Source organism: Cornus florida, unplaced genomic scaffold (genome assembly GCF_030987335.1).
Source record: "Cornus florida cultivar Cherokee Brave unplaced genomic scaffold, ASM3098733v1 CherokeeBrave_3.0.0_Hap2_Chr05, whole genome shotgun sequence".
Lineage (NCBI taxonomy): Eukaryota > Viridiplantae > Streptophyta > Magnoliopsida > Cornales > Cornaceae > Cornus > Cornus florida.
This window is the reverse complement of record NW_026775575.1, coordinates 80,244,720-80,259,522: the sequence shown is the minus strand read 5'-3', so window position 1 is coordinate 80,259,522 and position 14,803 is coordinate 80,244,720. Positions and strand designations below refer to the sequence as shown.

Sequence of the window (14,803 nt, the reverse complement as noted above, 5' to 3'; positions counted from 1 at the left end):
CCCATTTGGGAATGGTCTAAGGTGACATTGCCCATCTGGGAGGTGTTGGGTAGGCAGGGTGGTCCGACCTCAATGAGGGCGTTGCGAGTTTGGCACCACCCATTCAGAAATGGTATGAGGATACATAGTTGTTTCTTTTTTATAGTCTGAAGAGACGTTGCTGATTCTTTCATCTACATTGTTTAAACATGTGTATGGAGGGGAATGGTCTGAGGAGACATTGTTAATTCTTCCATCTACATGTTTTAAACATGTTTATGAAGAGAAATGGTCTGAGGAGACATTGTTGGTTGTTTACGGTCTGAGGAGACATTGTTGGTTGTTTATGGTCTGAGGAGACATGGTTAATTGTTTATGGTCTGAGGAGACACTTTGATTAGTTGATCGACACTTATAGATTGTGTTTGATGCATTGTCCAAGTTGGGTGTCTCAACTACCCACGCACCAACTTGGGGGGAGTGTTAGCAAAGATATGACAGCCACAAATTATGGAATAACTTACTATATTAGCAGAGATTTGATTATGTTATAGAATATGCCATAGAATATGCTTTAGAATATGTTGTGATTTGATTTAGATTTGATTTAGTTTCTGTTGGAATATTTATGTTTATATATATATATATATATATATATATATATGGTAAAAGCGTAATTAAGGATAGTTGGTGGTCATTCTGTAATTTGTCATTATTGTATTTGTATATATATACGTTTCTTACTCTTTTAAGGGTAAGGAGACTACTGCACCTCCATCAGTCTATCCCTCTCACTGTATCATCTCTCTCTCAGCTCTTGCAATTTCACATGGTATCAAAGCGTCGATCCGGCCATTGACGTTGCTACCACGGTGCTAGGGTGTGTACTAGCTCGAGAAGAGATCGTCGTGCGTCGTTAATCCGGCCATTCTTGGACCTTTTTTTTCTTCAACGACGACCATTTCTAAACTTTCCGCGAGGAGTTTGCAATATGCAAATTTGAAGTTTGCAGAGATCGACTATGTTGTGTAGCCCACCGACGACCTTTCCGTTGTGTCTAATTTTGTGGTCGGTGGCTTTGTTTGACACTGAGTGTGGTTCTTTATTGTAGCCTAAAAATTGGCATAGGCTTCACCGTCGTCCCTTGGCTATTAATTGATTTATGGTTGGGGCTGCGCCTTACGACGGTCTCGATTCTCCATTCTGCACCTCGGATCCTTGTTTGTTTGTTGTCGGCAGCAGATTGTGGTCCTCGTCGGCGTTGACAGTGAAGAAGAAGTGTGGTGTTTGGCTACGGATGTGAAGCTATCCCGACCTTGGTTTACTAAAACTAGGTTTGCAGAGATCTGGTTCTGGTTCAACCTGATTTTGTAGACCCGTTTCTGGATTGACCCGTTTCTTCTTGAGGATCCAGCAGAGCCAGTTCCAAGCAGCATTTCTCTGTTCTTCTCTTTAGACAGGTGCACTTTGTTTTTTTTCTTCTCGGGATAGTATGGTTTTTTTTTTCTCGATCCACAGTTCATCATGTCAAACTCTTCAATCCCTGCTGCCACTGAACTTGTGGGAATTAAACCTTTTATTACACATGTTGATAATGGTGATCCTGATAGAGGTCGCGGTCGCTGTGGTTGTGGAAGTACTGCCTCTGCCACTACTTGTTCTCACCCCTCTCTTGGCCACGACAATCCACCTCCTAAGGCTTCTGTATTGCCTAATGACAACGTCACACTATCTCGAGCCAAGTTCAGTGCCTTGGTCAACCAAGCACATCATAAGTCTGCCAATGTTGTTACCTTTGCCCAATCAGGTAATATTACATGTTTTTTAGATGTACAGAGTTCATGCTCCCCTTGGGTTCTTGACTTTGGGGCCTCTACTCATCTAACGGGTAATGAGTCTATATTTTCTAATTTTCATACGTCTAGCTCCACATCTTTTGTTACTTTAACAGATGGTAGAACTCATCCCATTATTGGTCAGGGCACAGTTAAACTTACTACTTCCATCTCATTATCTTCTATTCAATTGGTTCCACAATTTCCTTTTAATTTATTATATGTGAGTCAACTGACTCAAGCACTCAATTGTTATGTGACCTTTTATCCTTCCTTTTGTGTCTTTCAGGACCTCAAAACGAAGAAGACAATTAGTGGTGGCATTAAAAAGAATGGCCTCTATTACTTGGATTGCGAATCGTCTACTAGTGAGGTGGTTTTCCATTCACTGGTTTCTGTACACCAGTGGCATTGAAGTACTTGAAGTCTACCATGCCTTTTCTTAAGTCGGTGTCTTCTTTAGACTGTGAGTCGTGTTAATTGAGAAAGCACCATAGAGTGTCTTTTCCTCCTTGTATTGAGAATCGCCGGTCTTCTTTATTTGAATTGATACATACTGACATTTGGGGTCCTGTGCGTCATGTTAGTAATTCAGGTTTTTCATATTTTGTTACCTTTGTTGATGACTATTCAAGATGACTTGGTTGTTTTTAATGAAAGGCCGGTCTGAACTTTTTTCCATATTTGAATTATTTTTTAAAGAAATTGAGTTCCAGTTTGGCTGTGTTATAAAAAATTTACAATCTAATAATGCTATGGAATATGTCTTTGTGATTCTCGTGGTATTTTGCACCAAACTTCTTGTACTCCTCAACAAAATGGCGTAGCAGAACGGAAAAATAGGCATTTAATTGAAATAGCTCGAACTTTAATGATCCATATGCATCTTCCAAAACCATTTTGGGGCGATATTGTTTTAACTGCGTGCTATTTAATTAATCGTATGCCATCTTCGGATCTTAATTGAAATGCCCTTATTCTTTTGTTTTTCCTACTCGACCGTTATTTGTAGTTACTCCTCGTGTTTTTGGGTGTGTGCGCTTTTGTACACATATTACGTCCTGGCACTGATAAATTGTCTCCTCGTGCCATTGTGTCTTTATTGGGTACCCTCGGACTCAAAAAGGTTATAAATGTTTGGGATCCTAGCACTCAGAGTGTTTTTGTGTGCATGGACGTTACCTTTTTTAAGGACACTCTTTATTTCTCTTCACGTGGTTCGTCTTTAGACACCGAGTTGTTGCTTTCATTGCCTATTGTGTCACATTCATCAGACTGTGACCCACCACAACCACTTCAAGTGCCACAACCACTTCAAGTGTATAATCGATGACCACAAGTTGCACCCCCCCAATTGTCTACTTCTATTGAGGCTCCTACTGCTACTAATGATCTTCCTATTACGCTGCGTAAAGGTATTCGTTCTTGTGTCACTGAACATCCCGTTTCTAACTTTGTCTCTTATAACAGTGTATCGCCCTCCTTTTCTTGTTTTTTATCCACATTATTTGCAACTGTTATTCCGAAGACTGTGCAGGATGCTCTGTCTAATACAAATTGGTGCAAAGCCATGATAAACGAAATGGATGCTCTTTATCATAATGGGACATGGGACCTTGTTCCCTTATCTCCCGGTTCCAAACCGGTTGGTTGTAAGTGGGTATACACTGTCAAATATCTTCATTATGGGTCTGTTGAGCGGTTGAAGGCTCGCCTTGTTGCAAAGGAATACACCTAAACCTATGGTATTGATTATAATGAGACTTTTTCCCATGTTGCGAAGATTTCTTCTATCCGAATCCTTATTTCCATTGCCGCCAATTGTCATTGGCCGTTGTTTCAATTAGATGTGAAAAATGCCTTCTTGCATGGTGACTTACATGAAGAGGTTTATATGGAGCAACCACCTGGATTTATTGCTCAGGGGGAGTCTCGTTATGCTGATGTCGCCTTAAGAAGGCCATATACGGAACGAAACAATCTCCAAGGGCTTGGTTTGGAAATTCTCCGAGGCGGCGCTTTCCTTCGGCCTTCACATATGCCAGACAGATCATTCGGTATTTCACCAGCACACTAGAACTGGCTTTATATTTCTTGTGGTATATGTAGATGATATTGTTATAAAAGTTGATAATTCTGACGGCATCGCAAAGTTGAAATTGTTCTTACAGAATCGGTTCCACGTTAAGAATTTAGGCGAACTCAAATATTTCTTGGGTATTGAGGTTGCTAGATCCAAGGTATAAGCTTATCCAAAGGAAATATGTGCCAGACTTATTAGAAGAAACAGGTATGTAAGGTAGTTGCCCTGCTATGCTCCTATGGATCCAAATATAAAACTATTGCCTGATGAGGGTGATTTATTTGACGACCATGGCAGATATCGACATCTAATTGGGAAATTAATTTATCTCACTATCACCCGACCTGACATCTCATATGCAGTTAGTGTTTTAAGTCAGTTCATGCGTGCTCCTAGAGTACCACATTGGAATGCTGTTCTTCGAATTATTAATTCGATATCTCAAGTAAGCTCCAAGTATTGGATTGCTATATAAATCTAATGGTCATCTTAATGTGGAAAGTTTTACAGACGCTGTCTACTACGGGCTATTGCACATTTGTAGGTAGGGCTGCAAATGAACCGAGCTGTTCATGAACAGCTCGAGCTCGGCTAGCTAAGGGCTCGGCTCGGGCTCGTTCGTTAAGTAAACGAGCCCAGCTCGAGCCCAATTTATAGGCTCGTTTAATAAACGAGCCGAGCCTAAGCAACATTGGGCTCGGCTCATATAAGCTAGTGAACACGAGCTCGTTTAGGCTCGTTAATGTTCATGAACAAGGCTCGGCTCGTTATATAAATACATATATTAGATATTATATATATATATATACTCAGATCTTTAATTTTATTATAACTTAAGAACTAAAATAAATAAAATAATGTAAACATTATCTCTTCACAATCTCCTTCATTCTCTAAGTGTTGACACGTACACGTCATCAATTTCTATCACTTTTTACCCTTTTTTCTATTCTTTTCATTTCTTTTGCATTCTCTAGGTAGTTAGTCACTTTATTGTTTATACCAATTAGATGAAATTGTGAAGAGCAAGTGAAGACCAAGAGAGGCAGAGACCAACGAAAAACCAGAGGGCAAACATAAAAAGAATTATATCATCTGTGCATTCTTCCTCTCTTTGATTCTTTCTAAGAGTCCAATGAAGATCAAAGTCCAGTGGAAGTAAAACATCATCGATTCTTTCTGTAGGGCTCTCTCTTTGTGTCTCAAGGCATCACTGAAAATTGGGGCTTGATCTTTGCCTTCAGTAAGAAACCATATTTTGTTTTTGGTGTTTTCATGTTTAGGTATTACGTATCATACTTTTAATTCTGAAATTGTGAAATTGTATTATAAGTATTGTAAGTTCAGACTTCTCTTATAAAAACAAGTAGCTTTGATTTGATAATTGGCTGGAAGTCGAGCCATTTTTCCATGATAGTGCATATTGTTTGTTGTTGCATGTGGATTATAATTAATTTTGAGTTTGATTTTTATTTATTTTTGTTAAACGAGTCGAGCCAGAGCTTTTAAAATTAAGACCAGCCCTAGCCTGAGCTCAATTTTTTGAGCTCATCACGAGCCGAGCCCGAGCAGACCCAAGCTCGGCTCGGCTCGGCTCGACTCATTTGCAGCCCTATTTGTAGGAGGGAATCTTGTTATGTGGAGAAGTAAGAAACAAACGGTTGTAGCTGGGTCTAGTGCTGAAGCTGAGTACAGGGCAATGGCTCATACCACTAGTGAGTCGACATGGATATTTTGTGATAACCAAACGGCAGTTCACATTGCATCCAATCCTGTATTCCATGAGAAGACCAAACATATTGTAGTTGACTATCACTTCATTCGGGAAAAAGTATTAAGCGGGAGCATCTCTCCTCCATTTGTAAAGTTTGAAAATCAACTAGCTAATATGTTCACCAAAGCATTAGGACATAATCGGTTAAGGACTATATGCTCCGAGCTGGGATTATATGATATATATATTCTCCAGCTTGAGGGGGAGTGTTGGAATATTTATGTTTATATATATATATATTGGGTCAAAGTGTAATTAAGGATAGTTGGTGGTCATTCTGTAATTCTTCATTATTGTATTTGTATATATATACATTTCTTACTCTTTTAAGGGTAAGGAGACTACTGCGCCTCCATTAGTCTATCCCTCTCACTGTATCATCTCTCTCTCTGCCCTTGCAATTTCACAGTTTCCTTTCTTGTAATATGAGCATGTGCTCTTTTTATCTTAAATACTAGAGTTGTGAACGAGTAATTAATCTCATTAAGCCTTTACACAATTCTCTCATTTTTCTTCTTTTATATTTCTACTTTATCATTATAATTCACTTGTCTCTCATCCTAGTATTCTGACGCTAGTATCGCGTGCACATGTCCTCAATACCTATCATTTAAAAACATCGCAAATTAGTACAGTTTTGCAACCAATAAACACTATCATCAGCCAAATGGTTCAAAACTCAACGGTAATCAGTCAGGTCCATAAGCCTGTCCTTTTTCCTTTCTTTATCCACAAACTACATGAAGCCATAAATTTCCAAAGCAACCCTTAGTAACCAATAAGAAAAGCCGACACAAATTGCAAATATCTGTGATCCTAGAAATCCTAGTAGCAATGATAAAGCGACCCCTTTTTATCCCTTTCTTTCTTCCCCAGCCGCAAACCCCCCCCCCCCCCCCCCCCCCCCCCGGGCGGCGCAGTAGAAAATAGGTCTTCTCTAGTTATAATTCTTCTTTATAATTAAAAGTAAATAAATATATATTCTTTTCAAAGAAAAAATCATCTAGCATTAATGCAGAAAATACATCCTTATGATGTTCATAACATAGAATTCATCAAAAACTTTAAGGATGCTTGTCATCACAAAAAAAATGTAAACCTAAAAAATGAAGAAAAGACATACCTTACAACCAAAAGGCAATACGTGATTATCAGGCAGAAACTTGAGCCATATACCTCTAGCTTCATCATCAGCAGCAAGGCCAGATTTCTCATCACCACCAAAATAGGTGGCATAAATCCTATCAGCCTGCAGTTTATAAACCTGCAAGCCAATAACCAATCAATCAATGCATTCAAGTATTTAACACAATTTGATTTGGAGTGAAATAAAAGATGTAGGATATATATGAGCTTTAAAAGTCATACTTATAATTTCATGAAGTCAAAAAGATGAGTTCTCAAAGTCATACTCATTATTTCATAGTCAGACAATTCATTCTCCAAGAACACATTCTTGATTCAGCCAATCAGAGAGAACTTTTTTCTATTATCAAAAATGCATTGTTAACCATAACACATTTTCTGTTGAAAACAAATACGCTCATGACTCCAGAGCAAAGATTTGAACACCAACGTAATAAGTTAATAACTTTACACCCTAATTCTTACACATTCACCAAGACTTCGGGATAAACAGAAGCCTTAGTATTAAGTGAAAGCATAGAATTACTTATCAGGAAAGGAGAAAAAAAAAAAAAAAAAAAAAAGAAGAAGAAGAAAAAAAGTGAAAGCATAATTAGACAATAAAGTGCTACAGCATATGATTTTTTTTTTTTTTTAATAATGGTACAGCATATATACTAACTTAATCTAAGGGATAAAAGATTAACACTGAGTATTTGAACAGTTAAAAGCACTACTTAGATGCAAATATTGCATGAAATCTTAAAACCATTCAACCTTATCAAAGATGGGCAGGAATCAATTGCATAAACCGAACATAGCAAGACAGCTGGTTAAGAACTTAACAAAAAAAAAAACAGCAACTTTAATCTGCCATCCTATCCAATGTAAGTACAAGCACCAAGTTAAAGTGTATAACATCCCTTGCAGATAAGATATATTATAATTATATTTAGACTACATAGAATCATAATTGCTCACTTACCACGTCGATTGCCAACTTACATAGGTTTATCTGCTGAATAAATCTCTAGGCTATGTCCACAAGCATGTGTATGAATAATTAACTTTTATTCTCCCTTCACAAGGTTGTTTGTTTTCTTCCTAAGCTAATTCACATGCTTATTTACACACTGGCAAGAAGTCTACGACAGATTCCCAAAAGAGGCTTGTAGGGCACCCCGAACAGAAAAAATAATGCGTTTTGGGTAGACTTGAATGAGACATTGACGGTAATTTTGAATATCAAATTGGTTAATTTTCTTTTGCTGACTAATGCATGATACACCCTTCAAAGTATACCACTAATACACCTAAGAACAAGATTTTTTTTTTTTCATTTTTTCAATACAAACTAGAGATAGCAGCAAAGGAAAAACACAATAAATAACTTATGACATACATTAACGAAATAAACACATGAGCATGCACAGAATATATCATAACAGATGGATACAAAAAGTAAAATTATAGGGAAAAGGGGGGAAATTGAAAGAAAAATAAAAGCTTGAAACTCGGGGAGCCTGAGGGGACTACGTAATGCGTTCACTTGCCTTGGTAAGAAGCTCCCAAGCCCATTCAATGGCTTCTCTTTTGAAATAATCCCCAAATGACCAATTACCAAGCATCTCAAAGAATGTGTGGTGGTAAGTGTCTTTCCCAACATCATCAAGATCATTGTGTTTCCCACCAGCTCGGATGCACTTCTGGGTGTTGCAAGCACGAGTGAGTTTACTCAAGGGAGTGTTTGGATCAACAGTTCCTAAGAAGATAGGCTTGAACTGATTCATACCTAACATATGCAAATAAGTCCACATTAACACAATCCTACAACTCAAAAATAGAATAACATAATCCTACAAAGGTGCAACAGGAATCTATATAAGAACGAGATATTGAAACAAAAACTCAACTTTATGTCCTAAAAATATCATAAAATAAGAAATGATGCACAAAAATCTAAGAGAAACATTTAACCATCAACATGGCTACTGATGAGACAGTTTTGAGAAAATAAAAGCGGAATGTGGAGTCTTTTATTTCTTTTATTTTCTTAATAACCAAATGAATAATGGCAAGATGACGGCTGCAGTTTGGTAGTGTTGGGAAAATTATATATTAGTGACCAAATTTAATGAAAATTGCTTTATAGTGACTATTAAGTCACAAAAAGATGTAGACTCACCAAACCTAAAAGAAAATAGCATATTAGTGAGCATTTGAGGGTAATTCTGTGAAAACACTTGGTTAGATATATTAATAAACACTTGGTTAGATATTAGCATTTGATGTTAGATACTTAGCCCTCCTGTAGCTAAGTAGCTTACCAAAATGGTCACTGATATGGGCTTTTTATCGGATTACATGACAACTGCAACCCTTGCATGTTCATGGGTAAAGGCTGATGGAAAGAATAAAATACTTTTGATGTTTCTCCCAATGTGTGACTCGGCGGCAGCAATGTAAAAGAACACCGAGCCAACATTACTTATCGGATTTTAAAAAAATCATAAGGGAAAATAACATTGGAAAAAGTTGTAACAGGTCAACTGATTGTAATATATGCCATGCTCGATACTCAAGAGACATTCTTGCTCGAGTTGGTAGCTAAAATCAGAAAATTTGACCGACTGAAAAAAACATTTGAGGTGAGTGGAAGAATAAGTCTGGGTATGTTCAAGTTAACATTTAAACAGGCAGGAAGGATCAATCTTTAAGAAAATCAACTACGGTTTGTTCAAGATGACTCCTATTCGCCTCCTTCAAGTTAAGGTTTAAAATACAAGAGTGAATTTGTTTTCATGTATAATATATAGTTTATTATTTTAATTAGTGAAGAAGAGTATTTACTTAATACGTTTTGAAGCAGGCTCTAAAAAGGATATCATGTTTAGTTTTTGCTATCCATCTTTTTGAAACATTATGGTCACTAATAAACAATTTGCTTCAGTTTTGGCCCCTAATATCCAATCTTCCATAAAATGTTAGAACTACCAAGAAATGTTCTGGTTGAATTGAATTTAAGAAATACCTAGTATATATTTATATATATATAATTTTAAGATTCTTTTTCACAAATTTTCTCCTCAACCAAAAAGGGGCTAGTCTAGTGCACGATGATACCGCCACTACAGAGCCCAACAGGGTCATGTGTGTGCAGTCTTACCTTCACATATCGAGGAGCTAATGCTGTTAAGATCTTCGTGGCAGTTGGCACGACCTCGGAATTTCTTCATTCAGATTCCAAACCTCACCCTACTTCAATTAAGGCTTACTGGCCAATTTTTAGTATAGATTATCATCGTGAAACATGGAGAATTATAAGGGGAAGAGCAGGGCCAGCTCGATATAATTGGAGGCCTAAGGTGGAAAATGTAAACAAGCCACCAACATCACAACCTTCATTACCACTTTTGCCACCATTCTTTTTTCCTTTTATTGGATAAGCAGCCCTGGGCCAACCCCAATAGCGGCAGTCAGGCATGCCCTTGAAGTTTACACAGTTCCATTTTAAGTAAGTTTATATTTACCACTACACCATCTTACTTCCTTCGACTCCAAAGTGGTCATACTCAAATTACTTGCATATCACATTGATACACGCTCTTATTACAGACATATTGATATTTTCATCACTCCCTTCACATATTTGCACAAGTTGACTCATAATAGCTCTCGCTCCCATCTAGCCAAACACCACTTAAAAAATAAAAAACATGAATGCACAACACAGGGACATTTTATCATATATTACACTACTATCAATATTATTATTATTATTATTATTTTTAATGGAAAGTATTTGAAATTATATCAAAAACCAGTATGGTAATGCAAATATTTCTTATTCTTTATTTTTTATTACAATAAGATTTACCAAAAAAAAAAAAAAAAAAAAAAAAAAAAAAAAAAAAAAAAAAAAAAAAAAAAAAAACTATCTTTTTCTAATACTTATATTTTTGTGATTGTAATGGTATTTTTGTTTCATGTCTTATAAAAAAATTAAATTCGAGAATTTACTTTTTCCAAATCAAATTGGTTAAATAGATTCGTAACTCTAGTTATTAAGTAAGAAAAAATTTACATGAATGGAAAACATATCCGACAGAGTTAGCAAATATATCTAAAAAGGGAGAAAATAGTAGAATATGTAAGAATAATTTAGAGAAACTAACAAGGTGGGAGTGTTCACCCTTTGAGTAGCGTGAGTTCAACGATAATAACAAACCTTTACAAAAAAAATTCGCAACTGTCCCGATGGAAAACTAAGCAATCTATTAAATTAATATCAAATGAAAAAGGGCATAAATCGTGATATTCAATCAAATTACTCGGTCACTTGAACTTTTGAATATTTGTTTGCATCTCAGATTCCTTTTTTTCTAAATTGACGGACACATGCATATATATAGATATAGAGAGAGAAATAATGATGATGAAACAAACCAGCATTGGCAAAGAGAAGAGTGGGATCATTGACAGGGACAACGGGGCTTGAATTCCAGTTAACGTGTGCCTTCTCTCCAAAGAAATTGATAAAGGTGTCTCTGACCTTCGTCGCCGGCCACTCCGCCTCTGCCTCCTGCGGCGAACCCATCTCCTCCGGAGAAGATGAATGGAAACGAAAACAAGGGCAGCGAGAAACCACGCCGATTGGAATCGGATTCCGCGGTGACAACAAGAACGCCGCCACTCGAAAAATGGTACCAGCAGAATGAGAGTGATAAGAGGCCACCGCAACTATATAAGTTGACCAAGCAGAAGGTGAAGAACTATTGGCAACTACTCCTTTTGCCCTCTCTCTGTGGTTTTTCCTTTTCTTTTGCAAGTTTGCAACTTTCCCTTCTTCTATAAATACAATTGCTTTACTTTCCGAAAAAAAAAAAAATTAAAACTACATTAGAGCATCAGTGTAAAACTTTATAATCTGCAGCATGTTAAAACACACCATCATCTTATGTAAAATTATAATTTCTGTGTTAAAATACTTTTTTTTTATGTAAAATAGACTTAATATGTAAAACATTTCTATTTCTAAGTAGTAAAATTGTTGTTTATTTTGCACCATTTATTTACACATCTACATCAATATATGGGCATTGTGCATGATACATGGTTGATTTTGTAGGTTAGTAAAACTTATGTGGATCTTGTGCATGATACATGGTTTGATTATTTGGTAGAAATATTTTTACACAAAATATCAAATATTGGTGGAGCTAAAAATAATTACTCCAATTTTTATTTTTTTTTATAAATCTACTATGAGTCTATGACACATCATATTTTCTTGCCTTACCAAGATTTTTTTCCTATGAATTCGGCATATCCTTTTTTACCCAAAAAAAAAAAAAATAGTAATTAATAAGATAACTTTTCGATCTAAATGAATAAATAATAATAGTAATAAAAATAGGGAGACTAAGTTCACTTTTCTTTTAAAAAAAAAAAATCACTTTTCTCCGTTGACAAGATGGTCGTTAAATTCATTAATGCACTATCCCTTAATTTATAATGCCCCTTATAAAACTTTAACTTTTTTTTACCTTTGTTACTTTATTTACTATTTTTTTCCTTTCTATTTGTTTTTTCCAATCTTCTCTCAAAGAAAATAATTTATTCTATACTAATAATTTATTTTTTTATAGTAAAAAGAAATAATTTATTACATAATGACTTTTTTTTTTTTTTTTTTTTTTTTTACAATTGAAAGGGATATTTATTCAACAAAGTTTACTTTTTTTCAATCAAAAGAGGTAACTTTTTTTTTAATATATAATTTTTTATGGGTCCTATCAAAAGAAATAATTTATTAGATAAAAAAAACTTTTTTTTTTTTTGTTTTTGGTCTTATCAAAAGAAATAATTTATTCAATATAGACAAAAAAAATAAAATAAATAATCCTCTTCTTTTCATTTTTTTTTTATTTTTTATTTTGGGGATCTTGACAAAAAAGATAATTTCTTCAATAAATTTTTTTTCGTTAGATTTTTTTTTTTTTCATGTCAAAAGATATCATTTTTTTAATGGTTACTTTTTTATTTTTTTGGTCAGGTCAAAAGAGTCAATTTATTCAACATAAATTTTTATTTCTTGGTCCCGTAAAAAAAATTTATTCAATTAATTTTTTGTCTTGTCAAAAGAAATCTAAAATAATAAAGATGAAAGATAATGAGAGGAAATCTAAAAGGACATTTTTATCATTTAAAAAATAATAATTAATTACTTGTAAAGTTATACTTAGAATTGTCTGTAATGCAAACTAAAATTGGAATGCAAATATGTCTCCCCAAAAATAAATAAAAATCTCAACAACACACTAAAATATAACTTTGTTGATAACATTTAATTTAAAAGACTTTTTATGTTGGAATTACTTTTTTATTTGAAAATAATAATCACTTAAAAGAACTTTTAGCACTAACCAACAATATAGGCATTCTTTTAACCAAAAAAAAAAAAAAGACAATATAGGCATTCTAAAATAGTTGGCACACAAGGAGAATGAAAATTAAGTTCACACTCATATTTCTTTTAATTTTATTTATTTATTCATTTTTGGTTATTGGCGAAAAAAAAAAAAAAACTAATACACATCCCTCACTTTATTTTTTTAAAGACTCAAATACTGATCATCCATTTTGAAAAGTAAAAGAAATATTACTGATTTCATGTTAAGATTTGTAAAATTGGATCAGATTACATTACAGAGAATTTGGATCCCTCCAAAATTTATGATCAGGTTGAATATGATTTTGTGGGCCCTCTCGACATTTCTTTGACAATTAGAGAATTTAGTGAACCGATTTAATTTAAAATTTGAGTTGCGAAGTCTGCGAACGGCATAAATTTGTTTCTTTTACCATCTTGAGCTCTCTGAAAAGCTTAGGCTTACAACAATTTTTTATGAGATCTACTAAATAACATGATAAATTAAATAATTGAAAGCACCAATACATCAATGAAGATCACACCATAAGATCCGGCATGCAAGGCTTACAATTATGACCACGTGCGGTAGTAAAACACTATAGATCACGTGCAGTGCACGCGAATGCTATGACCAGAAGGAGTAAGTAGCAAATCATTTTTGACTATTTGAAATGACCATTTCAATTGCTCATACAAAAAAAAACAAATAATAATAATAATAATAATTTGCTCATACTGAGTCTTCCCACAAGCACAAGGATCGAAGGACGCAAACCGAACCGGCCACAACCGTAGCTGCGAAAATGGTTGGCACCAAAAAGTCGAACACGGACCTCTTCACCAGCTTCGCCGGCACGCACAGCATCTCTCCGGGAACGTCCATCGGAATCCTGATGAATAATCCACCTGCATTACAAGACCGCGAGAAGGATGAAGACGGCGATACGGCGGAGACAAAAGAAATCTCGGTTGCGAACGAGGCCACTGCCACCATCGCCATCAGAAGAACCGTCCATATGGCGGCGTAGAGCAGTGGCGGCCGCACAGCGGAGAGTCGTTGGAATATGGAGTGAGCAAAGGACAGAGGCATTTATATGTGATGGAGTATTGGTGAACTAGGGCTTTGGAAAGATGTAGTAGAAGAAAAAAGAGAAGTGAGCTTGATCTGAATTACAGTAGTATTATAGATATACAACCACTCTTTGACTTTGCTGTTTAGGTAATATTATGTAGTTGGAGTGGTCAGAAAGGGAGAAGGTAACACGAGTAACTTAAAAATAATAAAATAATAATAATGATAACAAAATGAAAATTGTCACTATGACAGTTGGGCAAGTTATTACCATTGCCATCATTTTTTATTTTTAAAATATTTTTTACAATAATTTCCCCAATTGCTTTTTCTTTCTATTAAATTTTTGGTTATTTAATACGAGAAGTACAATTTTTGTTTTTTGTTATTTTAATACAATTTTTAATTTAATCAAATTAATCTTTTGAATATCTTTTTTTTTTAGGAGTATGAAACAAGTCATCATCATTAGTTACAATCATTACAATTAATTTAATCATAA

At 35.0% G+C, this 14,803-nt stretch overlaps 2 protein-coding genes across 3 annotated transcripts in view; both read right to left on the bottom strand.

The window, feature by feature from the left end:
* The window catches only part of LOC132307068 (alanine--tRNA ligase-like), a 36,302-nt gene extending 24,669 nt beyond the window's left edge, over nt 1-11,633 (bottom strand). For both annotated transcript variants that reach the window (XM_059804727.1, XM_059804728.1), the window contains exons 1-3: nt 11,243-11,633; nt 8,350-8,588; nt 6,795-6,935 (exon numbers count right to left, since the gene is read on the bottom strand). In XM_059804727.1, coding sequence (XP_059660710.1) covers nt 6,795-6,935; nt 8,350-8,588; nt 11,243-11,393 — 531 coding nt within the window. In that variant the 5' untranslated portion in view covers nt 11,394-11,633. The remainder of the gene's footprint in view (nt 1-6,794; nt 6,936-8,349; nt 8,589-11,242) is intronic.
* Nucleotides 11,634-13,785: 2,152 nt separating this feature from the next.
* LOC132310259 (uncharacterized) lies at nt 13,786-14,364 on the bottom strand. The gene has a single exon (XM_059808449.1). It carries the CDS (start codon nt 14,317-14,319, stop codon nt 13,960-13,962), a length of 360 nt encoding a protein of 119 aa, XP_059664432.1. The 5' UTR covers nt 14,320-14,364; the 3' UTR covers nt 13,786-13,959.
* Nucleotides 14,365-14,803: the final 439 nt, after the last annotated feature.